We start from the raw sequence: 21,688 nt of genomic DNA on the forward strand, positions 1-21,688 counted from the left end.
TCTCACTTGATGACCTCATTAGGTTCCATGGGCTTCAATTATTATCTCCAGGTAGATGATTCTCAGATCTAGCCCCAATCTCTCTCCTGAACTCCCATCCTGTAATACCAGCTTCTTTTTGGAGGTTTCAAACCTCCTGTCTTTTGCAGGCCTCTCAAACTCAATATGCCTGAAATGGAACTCTTTTGTTTCTTCCAGACTCAGCATCACCCTTTCTGTCACCCAAGTTCACCAATTTAGCGTCCCACTCTACTCTTCACTCTCCCTCACCCCACATATCCAATCCATTGTCGAGTCTTGTCATTTCCACCTATACAGAATTTCCTGATAGAATCTCTCCTCTCCACTTTCTGAGCCTTCATCATCTCTCCTTTACAGTACTGTGATAGCCTCTTGAACTGTACTAGTCTCTCCTCCCCACGTCAATGCCAAAGTGACAAACCTTTCCCAAGCTGGTCCAACCTTCCTTTCTAGCCTTATTACATACTACTCGCCCTTCCTACATTCCATATGTAGCCCAACCTCACCCTCCCACCTTAGTTTCTTTCCGATTCCTCCAATTGCTAACACCCCTTAAAATCACCTTATAGCTATTGTGTACCTATCATGTTTATACATGCATGCATAAATGTACATGCCCACACATATATGTTTTCCCAATACAGATAGCTTCTAATTCTCCCAACAGCTAATACTGTTCCTCCTTAAAATGTAGACATATATATGTATACAAAATATATATATAAATAAAATACACTTACATATACACAGATATGTTTCTCTGAAACAGATAAGCTCCCAATTCCTCCAGATGCTAGTATCATCCTCCTTAAAATCATCTTGTATCTATCATGTATGTGTATACATACATATACACACACGCAGGCATGTACATGTTTCTCCTGATATAGATAAGCTCTTTGACAGGGATTGTTTCACTTTTGTTTTTATATTTCCAGAACCTAGTTTAGTGCCCAACACATAGTAGGTATTTAATAAATGCTTATGGATAGATGGATTGCTTCTTCAGAACACCTCTTAGGGCCAATTTCTTCTAAGAGATCCCAAATTGATGGCTTGGGAGAGCTGTCAAGCCAGGAGACAGATATATCATCTGTCCTGAGAGCTGTAATCCAAGACCACAGAATTTCAGAGTTAGAAGGGACCTCAGATGCCATCTTACCCAATTTGGATGTAACCAAAAATCCTCTCTACAACATCCCCAATAAGTAACCACTCAATCTTTGCCTAAAGATCACCAGTGAAGGGAAATCTACTGCCTTCCAAAACAACCTATTCTACTTCTGGAGAGCTCTAATGGATGGTTAAGTTTTTCTTTATATTGAGCATAAATCTCTCTCTTGGCAGCATCCACTGCTCCTACCTCTGCCCTCGAGGGTTAAGAGTAAGTCTAATCCCACTTCCATGTGACGGTCTTTCAAATATTTGCTTCTAGCTCCTTCACTGGAATCTTTCCAAAGACCAGGAATGGGTCTCTCACACTCCTCTATCTCATTCTCCAAGGGCTTGGGGTTCTGACTAAGGTTACCGCTCCAGTTCCAGCTTGGGGGAGGGGGAAAGGGAATGGCCTGTATGCATGCACCATGCCTAGGGAATTCTGGATCTCCTAACATTTATCTTCCATCCCCAGTTCTTAGTCCACCACCACTGAGTCATCAGAGAAAGTTTTCCATTGAGTATTGAGCAGCCCAGAAGATGGAGGGCAATTTCAGATCAAGCTCCCACTGCATCCCCTCTCTTCCACTCACTCTCTTTCTCCCCTAGCACTGCTGTCCACTGCTCAGCACTGGGGCTGGATGGGAAGGAGCACAAACATATGGTAGGCAATATTATCAAGAAAAAAACAACTTTGAAAGACTTGAGAACTCTGATCAATGCAATGACAAACCATGCCAGAGGTAGCTAAAGATGAAACGCATTCATCATCCCTAGCCAGAGAAGTGATAGGCTTAGAATGAAGAATGAGACATACATTTTTGGACGTGGCCAATGTAGGAATTTGTTTTACTGGGTTATAAATATGTTATAAAGTTTGTTGGGTTTTAAAAAATGTTCAAAGGGGAAGAAATAGGAAGGATAGATAATAAATTGGTATAAATAAATAAATAGGAAAATATATCTGTTTTGGTACAACCACGGGTATGTTAGAAATCAGGTGAGCACTGGGGCTAGGTAGGTTTGTATTATACTCACACCTATGTAGGAAACGGGAAAGCCCTCACCTAATTTTTTTTTAAACTGTAGCTACTCATATATTGGACCCAACCAATATGTCCATCCATGTTTCAGGTGTAAGGGATATCACTTAGCCCACCTAGATACTAAAGCAGACACCTTCAAAGAAAGTTACTTCCCAAGTCTGGGGTACCAAGGTCCAGGGCTCTTGGTCTGTCAGATGTATTTCCTTGAAGACTGGCTATGAAACCACAGTCATTTGGTAGACTAGGATTCTTGATCTGGCTTGGCTAGTGACTTGAACTACCTATATTAGCCATACATATTGTCACAGGCAGGCACTTTTATTGCTACACTCCATTGGTTGGTTTACCATTCCCAGGTTGTTACTGGCCAAGAGTATGCACACAATTATAAACACTGAACACTGAACACAATTATAAAACACTCTTCACACAAAGTCAGAACTAAATAATTGGAAAAGCAATATAGTGAGTGACAATCTTACCTAAATTTACCTATTCAGTGCCATACTAATCAAACTACCCCCAAAATTTCATAGAACTAGAAAAAAATAACAAAGTTCATTTGAAAGAACAAAAGGCCAAGAATATCAAGGGAATTAATTTTTAAAAAATGAAGGAAGGCGCCCTGGCTAATACCAGATCTCAAATTTTACTATAAAGAATATATATTATCTCAAACTATATTATGATCAGCAAAACAATCTGATACTGCCTAAGAAACAGAGTGGTGGATCAATGGAACAGGTTAGGCAATCACCACGTGGCAGTTAATGTCAATAGCGACTTAGTGTTCAATCAACCCAAAGACCCAAGCTTTTGGAGAAAGAACTCACTATCTGACAAAAACTGCTATAAAAACTGGGAAGCAATATGGTTGAGATTAGACATGGCCAGACATCTCATACCATATACCAAAGGTACCTAGCCTTCCCCCAATATTTGCAGCTTCCACAGGTACCCAAGTGCTCATTCACTTTCCCTTGCTCATGCTATAAAGTCCTTGTTTCTGCTGGAGATCAGCAAAAGGAAGTGGCTAAATTCCACCATTTGGCCCTCCATACCATTCTGGGACCTGGGTTGCTCTACCAGGATCATCCCAGCTTCCTATCTTTTCTACCCCTGACATTCCCCCTCCTCATTCCCCTCTGACTGAGGAGGGGTAGGGACTGTCTCTACATCTGCCCATTCATTTACACTTCCCATAATTCTTGGTTGGTTTCCCTTGTCCCAAGCTCTCCTCATTCCAATCCATCTTCCATTTAACTGTCAAAGTGATTGTCCTAAATTGCTGGTTTGACCATATCATCCCAGTGGCTCCCTATTACCAATAGAATCAAAAATAAAATCACCTATTTGGCTCATCAAACCCTTCATACCCTACTTGATCCTTTCTAACTTTCCAGTTTTTTTACATTTTATTTCTCTCTTCCCTCTGTCATTATCACCAATCAATCATGTGTGTGTGTGTGCATGTGCATATATATATATATATATATATATGAAATTAATCCTTTCTATATCTTATTTGTACACATTTGTTTGTATATTGCCTCCCTTATTAGACTGTGACCTCTAGAACAGGGCCTGTTTTTTTGTCTTTCTTTGGATTCCCTATCTCTTAACACAAAGTAGGTGTTTAAAATGATTGTTGATGGACAGAATTCATCTTTTAACCTTCCCCAGGAGGAGTCTGGTAGTTGTGAGATGGTTTAATGGAAATGAATCACCCCCAAACATACCTTATTTCTCTTTTTCCTCCCTTTGTCTCCCTCTCCCTCTCCTTCTCTGTCTCTCTCTGTCTCTCTCTCTCACCTCTCCCCCAGGTTTAAAGTCTACTACCTTTCACCTTCATTACCTTTTCCCATTTCCTTGGCCAGAAAGTATTATACTTTTGAGTACCTGGCACTTTCTTCTCTTGCTCTTCAGGTCTGAAAGTCTGAGGAAAGCTTTGGCTTCAAGTAGGGCAAGAAGCAACTATCACTGGGCAGCTGGGTGGCTCAGTGGATTTAGAGTCAGGCCCAAAGACAGGAGGTCCTGGGTTCAAATCTGACCTCAGACACTTAGTAGCTGTGTGACCCTGGGCAAGTCACTTAATCCCCATTGCCTAGCCTTACCACTCTTCTGCCTTGGAACCAATGAAAGTAAGGGTTTAAAAAAAAAAAAGAACCTATTTCCACAGAGTTCTTCCATTTCTGGGGAGCTTCCTAACAACTCCCTGTCAATCAATAAATGTCCCCTTTCCCCAAAATTCCACTCTGAGGGAGCCAAAATGGTGCTTGTTCCTGCTTGTCCCTATTAAAAAACAAACAAACCAAAAAAAAACCCCTCTTCTGTCTTAATAACAACTCTAAGACCAAAAGGCAAGGCCTAGACAAACAGGATTAAGCGACTTGCCCAGGGTCACTCAGCTAGAAAGTGTCTGAAGTCACATTTGAACTCAGATCCTCCCAATTCAAGGCCTGGCTCTCTTTCTACTAAGCCACCTCAATGCCCCTTTGTCAGTGACTATTGAGACTCTGGAAGGCCATATAAAGCCACCTCTAAGAGCTGAAGACCAGGGGATTCTTCCACCTTTGTAGTCCTGAGGGGACATCTGGCCAGGCCACAAGTGGTAGTAAGTCTTGTGCTGGAACAGAGGGATATAGCCTTGAGTCACATCTGATGGCCCCGGAGGAAGTCAAGGCTGTGGGTGGTACTGGTCCAGGCGTTTTGCCACCCATCAGTCTACACATGGCTCCATCCCAACCCATCTTGAAGCTCCTTCCCAGCTCAACCTGGGGGCCCTGTTCAGCATAAGAAGCTCCTGCAACTCCCTGGACAGAAGATCCTGGGCAGGACCCTGGTCTGAAGGAGCCCCTCCCCTTTGGGTTCTGGCAGCTCCCCCGAGGGGAGCATGAGGGACGCCTAGGAGAACTGAGGGGATCCTTGGGCTCTCTGATCTTGGGGATGGGGGAGGGGCTCCAAGGAGAGCATCCCCCAGCCATATGCTAGAGCCCTGATGCAACCTGAAGCCAACACTAACTTCTCTCCCCCCTCCCCTCGTCTAACCTTCACTACATTTGCTAATGTTTTGTGACATAAAACCCAGAGATTAATTTTTTTTCTCTGTCTTAATTGAAGGAACCATTTAGTGCAGATTTAACTATTATTACCAAATCATCAGGATTGATGCAGTGCACACACACTCACTCCAATCATGTTTGGAAGAGCTTGGAGGATTTATGCAAATGGGCCTGCCGGGAGAGGCAATTTGTAGCAGAGAAGGACAATTATAGAGGGCCCGGGAGTGCGAGAATGACTGCGCCGGGCGGGTAATGGATAATAACAAAGCGCCGGCAGCGATGAACACCATTGCAGCGTGACCAACGACTTTATACAGCACAGATAAAGAGGCTTTTATGCAACGCGGCCTCACACTTCAGAAGGGGGAGGCCACAGGGCAGGGGGAGGGGGGATGTTGGCTCCAAAACTAGGTGATCAACATCCCGGCCCCCCTGCCGTGGGTGCCGAGGCGCCCACCGACCGATAGGGGGAGCAGGATCCGGGGAGTTTAGGGATTCCGTGTAGTTCAGCCGCCCGGGCTGTGATATTAACACGGGAGGGGGAGGGGAAGAGGGGGCACGGTCGGTCGGCTGGGGCCAGAGCTGCTATCCAAGAAAAGAAGGGACCCAACTCCCCTGGGCACCAGCTGGGAACCCTTCAACTAGCAGCTCTAGTTCCAGAGGAACCAAAAGGCAGATGCCAGGGGCAGCTCCGTGGCTCAGAGGATGGAGAGCCAGGCCTGAAGACAGGAGGTCCTGGGTTCAAATGTGATTTCAGACACCCTAACTGACTCACAACCCTCATTGCCTAGCCCTTACTGCTCTTCTACCTTGAAACCAATACTTAGTTTTGATTCTCATTCTTAATGTAAGGATTTAAAAAAAATGTTGGGGCAGATGGGTGCTCAGTGGATGGGGAGTCAGGAGGTCCTGGGTTCAAATTTGACCTCAGACACTTCCTGGCTGGGTGACCCTGGGCAAGTCACTTAACTCCCATTGCCTAGCCCTCACCACTCTTCTGTTTTGGAACCAATGCACAGTGTTGATTCTAAAGTAGAAGATAAGTGTTTTAGAGGGGGAAAAAAAAGTTATGTACAGGGCAATGGATAGAGAGTGCCAGGCCTGGAGACAGGAAAAGCTGGGTTCAAATCTTATCTCAGACACTTCCTAGCTGTGTGAGCCTGGGCAAGTCCCTTAAACCCAGTTGCCTAGCCCTTACAGCTCTTCTACCTTGGGACTGATGGTGTTGATTCTAAGACAGAAGAGAAGGGTTTAATGAAAAAAAAAAAAGGTGGAGACCACACAGAGAAGTACAGAGGTTGAAAGAGAGCTCCTGTGAGCAGAGGGAAAGGAGAAAGGCATACAATGACAGAGATGATCTGAGACAGGGTGGTGGATTGACTCTGATCCACTCCATCCACATAGAACCTTGTTGGAACTTGTAGGACAAGACTGGCATTCCTGCAAGCCCCCTGAGCAACCAGACTGAAGGGTTTCCCAGACCTGGCCCCCACTCCCTCCCCCTGGGGATACTCACTTGACTTTTTTGCTGTCACACTTGGGGAGGTGGCCACCCTGTCGCAGGGTTGGCAGGATGCCAGAGTGCTTCCGTTTCCTAGGTCGTCCTGGTCCCCGACGAGCTGGGCTCCTGGACCGCTCGTCTCTCCTGAGGGAGAATAATAACGATGACAATGAGAGCCTTCTAGAATAATCTTCACCTCTAGAGAACTCTAACCTCCGAGCCCACTGACCTGGAATGGTGTCTCCTTTGAGTTAGGAAATTGCATGGAGGACTGCTTTGAGAACTAGCTCTGATTCCTCCTCCCCTTCATATATGTCTCATAGGCTACCATTTGGAAGGTTATTTATTCCATAAGGTTACTGAGGGCAGAACCAATGAGTGGAAGTTATAGGAGGGCAGATTTTTAGCTCAACAGAAAGGAGTACAGGATTATACAGAACTGTATACACCAGTGGTTCTTTTTTTAATATATTTAAAATTTTTTAAATAATCCTTTCCCCTCAAAACATGCCCTGGACTTTCCTCTATTTCCCAGGTCTATAATTCCTCCTTTCTCACCTTTTACTGGTGAATTCCAGCCCATCCTTTAAAATTGGAAGGTTAGTGGATTAGTGGATAGAAAACTAGGCCTGCAGTTAAGAGGACCTGGGTTCAAATTTGACCTCAGATACTTCCTGTATGATCCTAAATGAGTCACTTAACTGCAACTATCCAGCCTTTACCACTCTTCTGCCTTGGAACCAATACTTAGTATCAATTATAAGACAGAAAGTAAAGCATTAAAAAAAAAATAGCTTCTCACCTTATCTCCCTGCTGTTGAGAATGGCCATCCTCTTTGGACAATACATGACATTTTAAGCAATTCTATTATAGATAAATTGGTGTCTGCTGCCCAAATTAGACTGTACACCCCATAAAGGTAAGGCCCATGTCTTATCTAAACTCCTTATCTCCCTTAATGCCTAGCTATGGGTTAGAATTAGGGTTAGGATATTCAGTATTCTAAACCTACTGGAGAAATGTTTGTAGATTTATTATTTATGTTTTTCCCCTTCATTCCTAGCCCACTGAAGTCCATTACCTCTTTTTGTATGTTTTATTAACACTAGGTTTTGGTTATTCTCTCAGAGGTCTGATCCCAAAGAAAGAGATCTTTGGGTCACAAAGATGGTGCCTGGCCAGTGGGGCACCAGGAAGAGGCAGAAGTGCTTCACGGACGTCAGTCAAATGATCTCTTTGCCTTTTCCTGTGGTGGTTCATGCCCCTCTCTTTCTCTGTTCCTGCTCTTCTGCTCCCACCTCAGCCTCTGCTGCTTCCTCTGCTTCCTACAGACTTACTCATGGTCATGTCGCTGCAGCTTGGCTAATTCTCGCTGTTTCTCCTTGTAACGCCGTTGCAGGTCTACCAGCCTCATCCTCATCTCCACCTCCTTCGTGCCCAGCTGGTCAATGGCAGCTTTGAGAGGGCACACCTGGTCAAGAGGGCATGGAAATTCTCTTAGTAAGGGTCAAGGGAACACATAATTGCAGGATGGGGAGGCTGCTCTGTTCTGGTCACAGGTAAGGTCTAAGAATCCATGGAAATGGCTCTCAGGGTTTCTCCATGTGGGTGGTAAAGACATCTCCAAAGTAGAAGGGAAGAGAGGGATGAGGACTGAAGGAAGTTGCTCTTGGGATCATAGTGAACATCCATCAGACCTACACTGGGGTCAGTCTTCCCTAGAATCAAGTCATGGCCACGACTCTCCCCACCTTTGCTCTTTTGCACCCCACCCCCACTATGGATTGCCCAGGAAGATATGGGGGAATTTTCTACTCACAGGTTTGGTTTTGGGGGTCCATGTGTATTTACGTCGGAGGATCTGCATCCGGGGTGTGAGAGTGGAACAGCAGGGACCAGGAACAGGGAGCCCAGCTGCAGGAGGTTCAGTCTCTAGGCTTGCAGCCTCCACTAGAGACCAGGCAGCAGCCAGGGTGGCCAGATGTTGTAAGTTGAAGTCCATCAAGACTTCTTCCTCCACTGGATGGGAAGAAAGTTAATGAATATGGGAGGAGAATGGGGGGAAGGGGAAGGGCAGGAGAGAATAAGGAGCTTTTTAGCCATTGGGAAGGGAAGGTCCTAATTCCTCTATCCTCTGACTATTACTAGTGTTGTGACCACAGACAGGTTATTTAAGTTCTTTGAGTCTTAGTTTCATCTATAAATTAGGAATAATCATACCTGTATTGCTTATCTCACGGATGTTTCAAGAATCAAGTGAAATCATGTATTTAGAGTGTTTGATGAATATTTGAAAGGTTCCATCTCTCAAATACCACATTAGAGTGATAAGGTGGGTTTGAGTTATTGAAATTCACTCAGCCCTACTCTGTCCCTCTGACTCTGGGGAAGTCACTTAACCTGTTTACCTCAGTTTCTCCAACTATAAAATGAGGATAGCAATAGCACTGATCTACTTTGCAAGGTTATTATTAGGATCATGAGATATTTGTAATGCATCTAAAACAGTGCCTGGCTTAGAGAATACACCCTACAAATGTTTATTCCCTTTTTTCTCTTTTTAAAAACTCTTACTTTCTGTCTCAGTATGAATTCTAAGAAAGAAGAGTGGCAAGAGCTAGGCAACTGGGTAAGTGACTAGCCCAGGGGCCACACAGCTAGGAAGTGTCTAGGGCCAGATTTGGATCCACATCCTCTTGACTCCAGCCTTGTGCTCTATCTTCTGCACTACTTAGCTATACTCCCTTTCTTCCTTCTGCTTGGTTCATCTTTCCTCAGTGAAGCAGTTATTCAAGCAGGTAACTGAGTTGCCTAGAAATTCAAAGCCTGGTCAGTCGGTGCCCAGGTCATCTCTCTTTTGCCTCCAAGGTTTGGAGATGCTCTTCTATTAAAAGCTGACATTATTCCCAGAGAGGTGGGAAAGGCAAAGCAATGAAGCTGCTCAAAAGGAACACTGAGGCAAAAAATGAGGAGTCCAGGGGCAGCTAGGTAGCTCACTGGATTGAGAGCCAGGCCAAGAGATGGGAGGTCCTGGGTTCAAATGTGACCTCAGATACTTCCTAGCTGTGTGACCCTGGGCAAGTCATTTAACGCTCTTTGCTTAGCCCTTGCCCTTCTGTCTTAGAGTTGTTACTAGGACAGAAGGTAAGGGTTTAAAAACCCTAAGCCAAAGAGGAGTTGACTTGCTCACCAGGGCAGTCTCCTCCTCCAGGAATCCTCTATGCCACTGGTACAGAGAAACTATGGGTATGGGTGAATTCACAGGTCCAGTCCCTATTTCTAAGGAGGCTGCCTGGTTAGAAAAGTTTAAAAAGGCTAATTTGGTTCTATTGAGTTGTGTTAATATCAGTAATACACAATAATCTCAATTACAGGTAGAAAGATGTGTCCAAAGGGAGAGGGTTAAGTCCCTTGAATCCGCTGATGGCCAAGCACTACCACAGAGCATTAAGTGCCCGCCCCTCTAGAGACCTGTGTTCAAACCCTTTGTCCATTCTTCAACACAGTTTAAGTCTCAGGCAGCAAGGTGGCACGGGGGATAGAGTGCTGGGCACAAAGTCAGAAAGACCCATTTGCTCCCAGACACTTACTAGCTATGTATGCCTTAGTTTCCTCATCTAGGAAACGGAGATAGTAATGTCAAACTACTCTAATATCTTTGCCAAGAAAACCCCAAATGGGGTTGTGAAGTGTAGGACATGACTGAAAATGACTGAATGACAAAAGTCTTAGTCAATTAAGGTTTGAAGAACATTGTGCACATGCGTGTGTGTGTGTGTGTGTGTGTGTGTGTGTGTGATATCCACATAGAGCACATGTCACAAGCATTACTTTGGCATTTCAGAGCTCTAGGATTTCATCCTGGTGGGTCCATGATGAGTCCTCCAAGGTGGACCACAATGCTCCTGCCATCTAATAGCACTTTTGCCAAAAGGATATATTATCTTGTGTCTAATCTTTGATCACAGACTTGGAACTCAGGAGGGATCTAAGTCAAATGCACTTCATTTTACAGATGAGGAAACTGAGACACAAAGAAGCAGGATTTGAAGCTTGGTACTCTTGATTTATTTATCTTTCTACCTTATCATAAGCTTATCTGGAAAGAAATACCTGCTGTGGAGAATGGGACATTCTTTGGTCATCAAAGATATGTAATTCGTAAAATATACATATATATGAATGAATCAAAGTTTATCTCTTATTATCTCTTTCAGCTGCCCTCTTTGCCTACTCCTCAGGCCTGATTTTGTCTATGCTGATGTCTTTTTATAAAACTCCCTTTTTTGCCACTGTCAACTTTTTCCAGGCCTCCAGGTTCTTGGGCATCAGTGCCAGGACGCTAGATGACTTCTTTGTTGGATTTCTTTCCAATCTACCCTTGGTCTGGAGGTTGATGAAATAGAGCAGAAACCCCTCCTAGGAGAGAACTCAGCTCTGTAGGTTTTTGCCCCAGGTGGAGAGGTGGGTAGAACAAGTGGGTGGAAGACTGAGAGATTCCTATTCAGTTTTGTTGGGGGAGGGAGGAAGGGTCTACTGTGGGTGACTGCTGCAGGCCCAGGGCGTGGGAATCTGGGCTCCTTCCTGTTCTTATGGCAGTGGGTGCCAAAAGCTTTGCTTTCCTGACTCCTTGGTCCCCTGGGCTCCTCCTTGTCTAGGTGTTTGCTATTCTGGGGGAAGCCACAGATAGATACTGCCAACCACCATGGAAGCTGAAACAGTGTTGGTAGGGGTTGGAGACAAAGCCATAGTCTTTTGCTAGCAGAGGGTTTAAAATTCCTGGTTTTATTCTTCTTATCCAGTCCACCACTACCCTATTTAGAAACAAGATGCCATCTTCTAGGATCTTGGGCCCTTATAAAAGGAAGGAGGGGGTACCCTAAAAGTGTTGAGATCCTGAGTCATTTAAGTCTTCTTTTCGACTAGATCGAGCCTCCATCCCAAGTTCAAAGGGCAGTTCACAGTGGGTGTGTGCGTAAGGGATTTTTTCATCCAGGGGTTAAAAATAAAACAAGGGTGGGCCTAGACTCAAACCACCCAGTCTTTCTCCACTCATGCATCTGTTTGCTTCTAAAATACCAGGCAGTTGTTAAGGGGCAGTTGGGGAAGTTTTGACAGGGATACTAAAGACCTCTACATAGGAATCTGTGCCAGGCCATAGTGTTGACAGCCACACTAATACAGCCAGCCATAGAAGGAGGCAGTTTGGGGTCAAAGTGGGGGTAGTCTGGGGAGGTCCTACAAGGATATAAATGATGGTATGAGAAAGGCTGGGAAGGGGTGACTGTGCCTTCCTAGGAATCCACTCCTCCACCTCCTAAGCTGTGAGGAGGCCACATAGATGGGATGGTCCATCCTGTCTCATTTATTATGGGAATTATGTTGAGATCTTCCCCTCTCCTGGGACCATCTCCCAAACTTGAGAACTATTCTAGGGATCTTAAACATTTCTCTCCCTAATTTCCAACTAGTATTTAGCACCACCTCATATGCGATATCCATTTCTGAGGTTAGATTCTCTCCTTTTGTCCCCACCCCACACAGCTTATCTAGTTGAGTGGTTTGATCTGCCTGATTTACAGAAGTCACTTAGCTCCTTATGGGAAGGGAGGGAAAAAGACTATCAAAACGGAAGAATAGATTCTGTTCTGTTTAGAGGTGGTTTAAGGTAGAGGGAAAGAAAGAGAGACGGGGGGGGGGGGAGAAGGAAGGAAGAAAAGAAGAGAGAAGAGAGAAAGAGAGGAAAAGAGAGAAGAGAGAGAGAGAGAAGAGAGAGAGAGAGAGAGAGAGAGAGAAGAGAGAAAGAAGAGAGAAGAGAGAAAGAGAAGAGAGAGAAAGAGAGAAAGAGAGAGAGAAAGAGAGAAAGAGAGAGAAAGAGAGAGAAAGAGAGAGGAAAGAGAGAGAAAGAGAGAGAAAGAGAGAGAAAGAGAAGAGAGAAAGAGAAGAGAAAGAAAGAAAGAAAGAAAGAAAGAAAGAAAGAAAGAAAGAAAGAAAGAAAGAAAGAAAGAAAGAAAGAAAGAAAGAAAGAAAGAAAGAAAGAAAGAAAGAAAGAAAGAAAGAAAGAAAGAAAGAAAGAAAGAAAAGAAAGAAAGAAAGAAAGAAAGAAAGAAAGAAAGAAAGAAAGAAAAGAGGTAGGAGGATAGCTTAGTTGACCTTCTGTTATTCCCTCCAGTATGTGATAAAACTAGCTCTCTCTGTGCTTCCAGGAAGGACTGGTGGGAGATAACCAGAAATAAGAAGAGGAAGCACCTGCAGGATGCTGGGACAAGGAGGAGCTCATTCGTTTAGGGGAGGGAGGCATAGGCTGAGCTTAGTCCCTGGAGCCAATATCTACTCTGACTCAATTCACTTTTGATTGCCAACCCCAAAGCCTGGGGGAAGGGAGGGGCCAAGTGGAAAAATGGTACTTGAATTCTAGGGTATAGGTCTCCCAAACTTGGTATCATGGGAAAAGATTTGCTGAATAAAAAGAGGAAATATCTCAGGCACAAAGTGATCAGTTGGCAAAGTGATGATTCAGACTTCCAGAATTATACAGACCTCTGCATGATGTATGCACACTTACACATGTTCCTTAGAACATACAAATATCTGCATCTCCATAGCCTTTCTTCAAGCCTCAGTTCAAATATAATGCCTTCCCTCTGAGATTAGTTCTAATTTCTCCTTTATATATTTCAATTGTTCATAGTTGCATCCATGTTTATATCCTCTGTTAGAATGAGTTCTTATAGAGGAGGGATTGTTTTTTTGTTCCTTTCTTTGTATCCCAAGCACTTAGCACAATGACTGACTTACAGTAGGTATTTAATAAATACTTTTTGACTTGACCTGAGCACACACAAACATTTTTCATAAATATATGCTTCCTCCAGTTTTGTAAGCACATATGCACACTCACTCCTACAACCAGGTCTTTGAATTTCCTACATCTTTTAAGCACTGGGCAAGTTTTAGCCAGAGATGTGCTAGTGAAAGTAGCATAGTACCTGAGACAAAACAACTTAGAAGGCTTCACTGAAGATAATGATGATAACTAGCACTTATACAGTGCTTTAAGATTTGCAGAGTTGCTTACGATATTATTTGTTTTATCCTCACCATAACACTGGGAAGTATATGCCATTAGTATTCCCATTTTAGAGTTGAGGAAAATGAGGCAGACAGAGGTTAAATGATTTGCCCACAGTCACATAGCTAGTAAATATCTGAGGCTGGATTTGAATTCAGGTCTTCCTGATTCTGATACCAGCGCTCTATTCATTGTGCAGGTTGGGAGACTAGAGGGAAAGTAGACTATAGAAGTTGTCTGACTAATCAGAACTCTGAGGTTGAGATAGTCCTGGAATGAGTTATTGGCTTGTCATAGATAATAGTTTTTGAGCTGGATGGGACCTTAAAGGTCAACCTTCCTCATTTTAAAGATGAGGAAAGAGAAGTCCAGAGAGTGTCTGTGTGACTTACTAAGGGAGACAAGCTAAAGTTCAAGGCTAGATTTGAAGCTAGGTCTTCTTGTCTTCCTGACCCCAAATATAGCATTCTATCTACTGCACCAGGATGCTAAGCAGATATACTTTTCTTGAAGTTGTTTAAATGTTTTGAAGACACTGAAATAGTTTGGTGTTGAGAATTTTTTTGTGGGTGGTATTGGAGGACTATAAGGAGGGAAGTGCTTTGGAATGGATAGTGAAGAGGGAGGAAGAATTTGGGTCAGAGATTCAACCATCACCAACAGAGGGCAAAAAGAACAGAAGGCAGCAATTAAAATTCTGATGCCATGGATTTCAGTAAGTTGGATTTGGGAGTGGAGAAGATGCCTAGACTTCTGGGCTAGTTTTGTAAGGGGTAAATTTTCTTCTGGGGAAAGGACTTTAATGTTTCACATGCCAAGAGACGCAAAGTTTTTCTCTTCCTTTCCCAACCCCATCCTCCCTCAGCCTTACACACATTTCAAGGAGTCAATCTTCCCTAAGACACCTTCCATAAGCAAGCAAGGGGACTTAGAGTCTTTGAATATCAGTTGACTAATAATGGGTCAGACACTCCAAATAAATAGTGGGAGAATTGCCTGGGACATCATCCACACTGGTTATTTTGTCTCAAGCTCCTCTCATGCTGGCAGGAAATAGAAAATCGAGATGAAAATAGGTTTGGAGGTTTACAGTGTGTAGCTGTACAACAAATTCAAAATAGATGATATTATGAAACAGAAAGGTAAAGGAGGGCACTGAAAGCAGAACTCTTTATTATACTGACCCTGCCCAAAGATTCTCACTCTGGCTATAAGCCTTTATCTTTTATCTTTTGTAATATCATATTTCAGGTTCCCCTTTCCTTTAAAGTCTTAGCTGCCAAGTCTTGTATAATCCTGACCATGCCTCCTTGGTACTTAAATACATTCTTTTTGACTGCTTATAGCATTTTTTATTTGACTTGGATGCTCTGAATTTTGGCTATGATATTATTAGGAGTTATTCTTTTGAAACTGGTTACAGAAGGTGACCAATGGTTTCTGGTTTAAATTATGATTTCTTGAATATAGGCTGGGGGGGAGGGAGCGAATTGTAATTTTCATATGTAATAATTCTTGACTACATATCCTTGACCTGTTTTCCAAACCAATTGTTTTTTTAATTAGCATATATCATATTTTCTTCTTTTTACAATTTTCTGGTTTTTAATGTTAATATTTCTTTTATGTTTCAGGAAATCCCATTTTCCATTTGGTCTTTTCTAATTTTCAAGGAGTTCAATTCTTGAATAAAGTTTACCATCTACTCTTCTGAGCCATTAATTTTTTTCCATTCTTTCCTCCCTAGTTCTTATTGGATACATTGGATAATGTAACATTAATGTGACATCTCTTGTTTCATTTCTTCTTCTTTTTTAAACCTTTCCCTTACATTTTAGAATTAATACTATGTATGGGTTCCAAGGCAGAAGAGCAGTAAGGGCTAGGCAATAGGGATTAAGTGACTTGCCCAGGATCATTGCTGTTTCTATGCTATACCTCCTAAATACCTCTCTTGTTTTCTACTCAGTCTCTGCAGGTTTCTAGTAATATATTTGGGAAAGTCTTCATTGTTTTTCTTTATGGAATATTTTTAAAGGCTTTAATGGAGGTGCCTGCGCAAGATTTGGGCTGCTCTTAGGCTTAATATGCCACCATCTTAGCCAGAAATCTCTACATGACTTTAACTGATCAAGAGCATCTCCAAGACTGTTACTCTGCACTTTCACATCCTATACTGTACAGACAGTATACTGGATCTGGAGTCAGAAAGGCCCAAGTTTAAATCCAGCCTCAGATACTTTTAAAGTATGTGACCCTGGGCAAGTTACATAACCTCTTGAGTGCCTCAGTTTCTTCATCTGTAAAACAGGGATAATAATATCATCTCTCTCTCTCTCTCTCTCTCTCTCTCTCTCTCTCTCTCTCTCTCTCTCTCTCCCCCTCCCTCCCTAATGCTGTTCTGAGGATGAAATGAGATAATATTTGCAAAGTATTTTGTAAATCTTAAAGCGCTATGTAAATGCTAATTTTATTGGAAGAGAGTGGCCCATGTCCTCCAAGCCCAGACAGGAAAGTACTTGGCCTATGTCAGAATGGAGACTGAGTACCAGGAATCTCAGTTTCAGTCCAGCTTAGCATGATCCCAAGTAACCTCCTGGGTGAAAGATGTATTCTCCATTTCACTGGGTGAAAATATATCTGTCCTGGTGTATGTGTCACCACTGGACAGTGGAGATGGCTACTTAGCAGAGAGGACAGACCAAAAGATCAAAGGCAGAGAGGGTGGGTGTGGCTCTATCCATGCTGTTCTGGGCCCCACTACTGTTCTTTGTATCTAATCATTTTTGTTGCTCTTGGCTCTTGTCTTCCTCTACTTTTCCTCTCTTGTAAATCTTTCTGTTCACTGGGGGGAAATCACCTGGTGATTGTATCAGATTTCCTAATGAAAGCTGTCACTGCATTTATAATCAGGGAAAGAACTCTGGATCCAAATGACTGTATGGGACTGGCCAATTGACCCTGGAAGAATGTGCCCTTATACCCAGTTCTGCCTCTAGTGAAGATGGTGCTGCATCCCTAGGGCTACTCTTGCCACACCGGCATGGTGCTAGGGCAAGCAACTATGGGGGAGGGAGCTGATGTAAAGAAAGCAATTCACTGCAGTCATCCCTAGACCACCATTGGTTAAAAATCACTCTGATGGATCCTGGGACATGCTAAGTGCACATCCATCACACACAAAATCCTAAGATGTGTGAGGCATAAACAACAACAACAAAATACTGTAGATGGCTTATATCACCAGGCTGCTTATATTTGGCCAAAAGACACAGAATGTCCATGTGGGTACTCATACACACAACACACAATTTCAACAAATAAGCAAACATGAATCTGCAGATACCCCTCTAGTCCAGGTATCTTGCATAAAGAAATGATGGTATCATAGATTTGTAGTCATTTTACATAGTAGGAATCTGAGATCCCAAAAGGTCATGGCTATGTCACTCAATGATAGCAGCAGAGGAAGGATTTGAATCTAGGCCTTTCAAGTCCCAATCTAGTGATTTCTCTGGTGAACACACTGGAAAGAGGTGAAGGGCCTCCATTTCAAACATTCATCCCACTCTATGCCTCCACTCCCACATAGACACTTGCTAGGGCTCGTCTAGACAGCACACATCCCTACCACCCACTGTGGGCAGCTTTGAGGCCCCATAAAACCTGGCTTCTCCCTCCTATCTCCCAGGAGGGGCCATCCCACTCGACTTTCTCCAGGGGATGGGATGGGAAGGAGCTGCTGGTGGGCAGGTACTGAAGGACTAGATTAATGGGAGAATGAGCATGTTAGGAATTCCCTAAGGAGACAAATCCAACAGGAGAATCCCTCTTCTCTCCAGGCACACAATCTACCATATCTCAGCAGCTGCCTCTTTCTTGAGTAAAGGATGAGGGATAAGGAAACTGAAGAAAGGAAGATTGGGGGGAGGGAGGTGTCTTGGCTTCCTATTCTGCAAAGAACCAAAAGGCTCAGGAGGTGGATGGCCTTGGTTCCTTTCCCTGAGAACCTCCTCCAGGCCTGAAAAAGCCCTCTCCCTGCTGGTGGGTGGCTCCAACACCCTCCCTTCCTCCCTGGCCTTGACTGCAGCTCCATCCAATGGCCAAGGCAAGCCGCAGCCAGAGGAGAGGGAGTGACATACAGGCCTTTGGGGAAATTAACTTTACAAGAACATTCGCTTTATCTCAGCCCTACACAAAGACTGAGAAGAATGTTGGCAGCCAGTGCTGGCTGGCGAGTTTTATGTGTTGGGAAAACAAATGCAGGCTGAGCCATGAGGATTGTGCTATTTTCTTTCTATAAATATCAATGAAACGTAATATGTGGACTTGGGAGGTGTGATTCTCTACCCCACGCCCCAACCCCCGACTGGGGAAGGGTAAAGGACTGTGAGGATGGGTTTCCTCTGGTGTCTCATTCCAGGTGCCTAGAGGAAGAGAGTGTGTGTATCTGTGTATGTGTAGGGAGGGGAATGGGACATGTTAGAGTCTGTACCAGCCCTCCTCACCTCTCCCAGCTGTACCATTTGGAGAAAGTTGGGGTCATCTGATTACTTAACTCTCTTCTCCTTGGAAAGAAGGGGCTCCTCCCTCGATATTCTACCCCTTAAATGGTCCCCAAAGAACGGTTTTAAATCCCAAAATTGAGATCCTCAGTACAACTGAGGATCTATAAGAAAAGCAGGAAGGAGGATCAGCTAAGAAATAAATCTGAGGGCAGCCAGGTGGCTCAGTGGATAGAAAGTCAGACCTAGAGATAGGAGGTCCTGGGTTCAAATCAGACCACATTTCCTAGGAATATGACCTTGGAGAAGTTACTTAATTCTAATTACCTAGCCCTTACCACTCTTCTGGGGAAGGGAAGAGAAGGGAAGGGAACAGATAGAGAGAGAGACAGAGAGAAAGAAAGAAATACAAAGGAATGAAGGAAGAAGGGAATGAAAGAAGTCTGAAGAATTAAGCAGAGGCCTGTGGCTAAAGTGCTAGGTAGAGAACAAGCCTCTCTCCATACCTGGAAGCTACTCATTCCCAAAGTTTTGGCTACAGCCAAAAAAAGAGAAACTCCTTTGAACCACAGCTTATTCATGATGGCAGGTCAAGGAGGGCTGGGGGTGGGGTGGGGGATTGGGTAGGCTACCTTTGAGAAAAAGACACCAGGTCTCCCTGGATGAGGTCAAGAAAAGTCTTTCATTTTTATATAAAACTTGGGAAAATATAAAAATAATTTATCAAATTCTAGCCACCAGAAGTCCATGACTGTCAAAGATGGGTATCAGGATCATCCCTTAAGTGTGTGTCTGTGAAATGGAGTCAAATTCTCAGTTCAAATCCTGGCTCTGCTCCTATGTGACACTGGGCAAGTCAATTTACTTTCTCGACTTCATTTCTTCATATTTAAAATTAGAGTACTTGACAAAGTGGTCTCTAAGGCCTCTTTCTGGTCTAAAGCTTATGGACTTAGTTCATCGGCTATTAGTTTACCTGGGTTCAAAGGGAATCTCCGAGAAGCTCACTTTACCTTAGGTATCACAAAGAAAGTGTGGTGGTGGTGGTGGTGGTGGTGGTGGTGGGGTATATGTGAAACTAGGTGGCTCAGTGGCCTGAGGTATAGGCCTAGAGATGGGAGGTCCTGGGTTCAAATCAAACACTTCCTAGCTGCAAGTTACTAAACCCCCATTGCCTAGCTCAGTGATGGCAAACCTTTTAGGGATGGAGTGCCAGGCCCCACCCCCAAGACTGAGTGCTGTGCCCATTCCCCCAAGAGACCACATGCTGTTACCTCCCCTTCATCCCCCCATCAAGTGCCAGGTGCACCCTGACCCCCTCCTCTTTACCCTACACAGGGACGGGGAAAAGAGTTCCTGCTAAGCTGCTGGGCCCTCCAGCAGGTAAGTGAGGAATATCCTCAGTACATGTAGAAAAAAGGAGGGGAGTGGCTCTGCTCCCCTCCAGTTCTGCTTCCTGTGAGCCACCCACCTTACCCCCTGTGTACTCCCATTGGCTGCTGGGCAGAGGGGGCATGGGGAATGTGAAAAGATGCCATCAGTCAAGGTGGAGAGGGGGAAAGGGAATATAGCTCCACCTGAGTCCCTCTGTCTTTCTAGTAATGAATTGGGGGGGGGGAGTGGAGGGTGGCCTTGTGCCCACAGAGAATGTTTTGCATGCCATTTTTGGCACTCGTGCCTTAGGTTCATCATTATTGGCTTAGCCCTTTCTGTTCTTCTGGCTTGGAGCCAATACAGAGCATTGATTCTAAGATGGAAGGTAAGATTTAAAAAAAAAAAGGGGGGGGGTATATGGGGAAGTAAGTCCCATGTGTGCAAAGAAGAGAACAGAGGACAGAGAAAGAGCCCAAATTCCTTACCTTCTGTGACTTGTTCACACTTCTGTCGCTGGAACTCCAGGTCAGCCAGTTCACTAAGAAGGGCGATCCCATGGATTCCTGAGCTACCCTGAAGGGCAGGAGCTTTTGTAAGCTGTTGAGGGCCTGAAGATTGAGTGCTGGATGGATTCAGGGAGGGCAGATCGCCCAGGTCGATGGTGGCTGCGACCAAAGCATCCAGACCTGGCAATGACTTAGGTAGGTGGTCTTCCTCTTGAATCATATCCCAGGCCTCCTCTTCTTCCTCCTCTTCCTCCTCCTCCTCTTCTCTGTCTTCTTCTTCTCCTTCTTCCTCCTCCTCCTCCTGTGGGTCAGGCCCCTCCCCCACCTCTTCCTTTCCCAGAGGATGTAGTGCTCCCTCCTCAGAGGCCAGTGGGGAGGACCTTGTCAGCAGCCCTTTGCTGTCCCCCTCTTCAGTCCTCTCCTCTTCTGCCCCTTCCTGAGTAGAATCTATGCAGCTCCTTGTCTCAGGGCCTCCTCCTTCCATGAGGGAACCATAGGGGAGTTCCTGAAGCTCCCCCAACCCACTGGGAGGGGCTGCCTCACTGGGGGGCCCCAACTCCATGGGGTGTGGATGCCCATGAGTATGCGACTGGCACTCCAGCTCCAGGGCCCTTGACTCAGTGCCCTCCACCTGGCCACCTGCTCCTCCTACCAGGCTGGCCTCATCCAGAGCATTGGGATCACAGTGAGGCCGCTCAGAGGGTGGAAATGTCCTGGACTGCTCGGGTTCGGCTGCCGTGGAAACAGTTTGCATAGTTTCAGGGTCTGCGGGATCAGCTGAGTGCATGTCATGGGGCAAGGGGGAAGAGTAGCCCATGCTGACCGCAGGGTAGGTGTATCCTGGGGGCAGATCTGTGGGAGAGACAGGCAGACAGAGAGACAGAGAGAGAAAGTCATTGAAACTGGTGAATAAACTGAGGACACTAAGGTGGGTAGAGAATCCCGCTAGGGGCAGGAGATCCCCAACATGGTTCTCTAGAAACTAAACATCTATTGATTGCGAGAGTGCCCTGATTTGTCCCAATGAGTACCCTAAATTCTGTATGGCTACCAGCTCCAAGATGAAAAAGACAGAGACTTTTCTGCCCATGAAAAGCTGGATGAGCCCATCATATTTCCTATTTCCTCTCCCTCCCTGCCCCAAGCTGCTCCCAGGTCCTGGAACATCAGACTCAGGAGAGTGGGCAGTATAGGGCTAAGCTAGCTCTGAGGCTCTGCATCTAGGGTTCAGTGACTCTTACTCAAAGGGCAAGTGCATCAATTACTTTAGCACATAAGGATGGGGTGACCACCTTCTTCCACCTCTCTCCCTGTAACAAGGAGTCAAATGTTTTCTGGGACCTGAGAGTAGGGACAGGGAATACTCAAGGTGTCAGAGGTTGAGAAGACGGAGGGTCACATTGAAACAACTCTGACATTTCCGCCAACCCTAAATCCAAATTGTT

General features: G+C 44.6%; 1 protein-coding gene across 3 annotated transcripts in view; it reads right to left on the minus strand.

Annotated features, from left to right (window-relative positions):
• The window catches only part of BAHCC1 (BAH domain and coiled-coil containing 1), a 178,717-nt gene that overhangs the window by 22,150 nt on the left and 134,879 nt on the right, over positions 1 to 21,688 (minus strand). For all 3 annotated transcript variants that reach the window (XM_056817346.1, XM_056817344.1, XM_056817347.1), the window contains 4 exons: positions 20,223 to 21,095; positions 8,606 to 8,805; positions 8,124 to 8,257; positions 6,801 to 6,929 (listed from right to left, as the gene is read on the minus strand). In XM_056817346.1, coding sequence (XP_056673324.1) covers positions 6,801 to 6,929; positions 8,124 to 8,257; positions 8,606 to 8,805; positions 20,223 to 21,095 — 1,336 coding nt within the window. The remainder of the gene's footprint in view (positions 1 to 6,800; positions 6,930 to 8,123; positions 8,258 to 8,605; positions 8,806 to 20,222; positions 21,096 to 21,688) is intronic.

This window comes from Monodelphis domestica, chromosome 2 (genome assembly GCF_027887165.1).
Source record: "Monodelphis domestica isolate mMonDom1 chromosome 2, mMonDom1.pri, whole genome shotgun sequence".
Lineage (NCBI taxonomy): Eukaryota > Metazoa > Chordata > Mammalia > Didelphimorphia > Didelphidae > Monodelphis > Monodelphis domestica.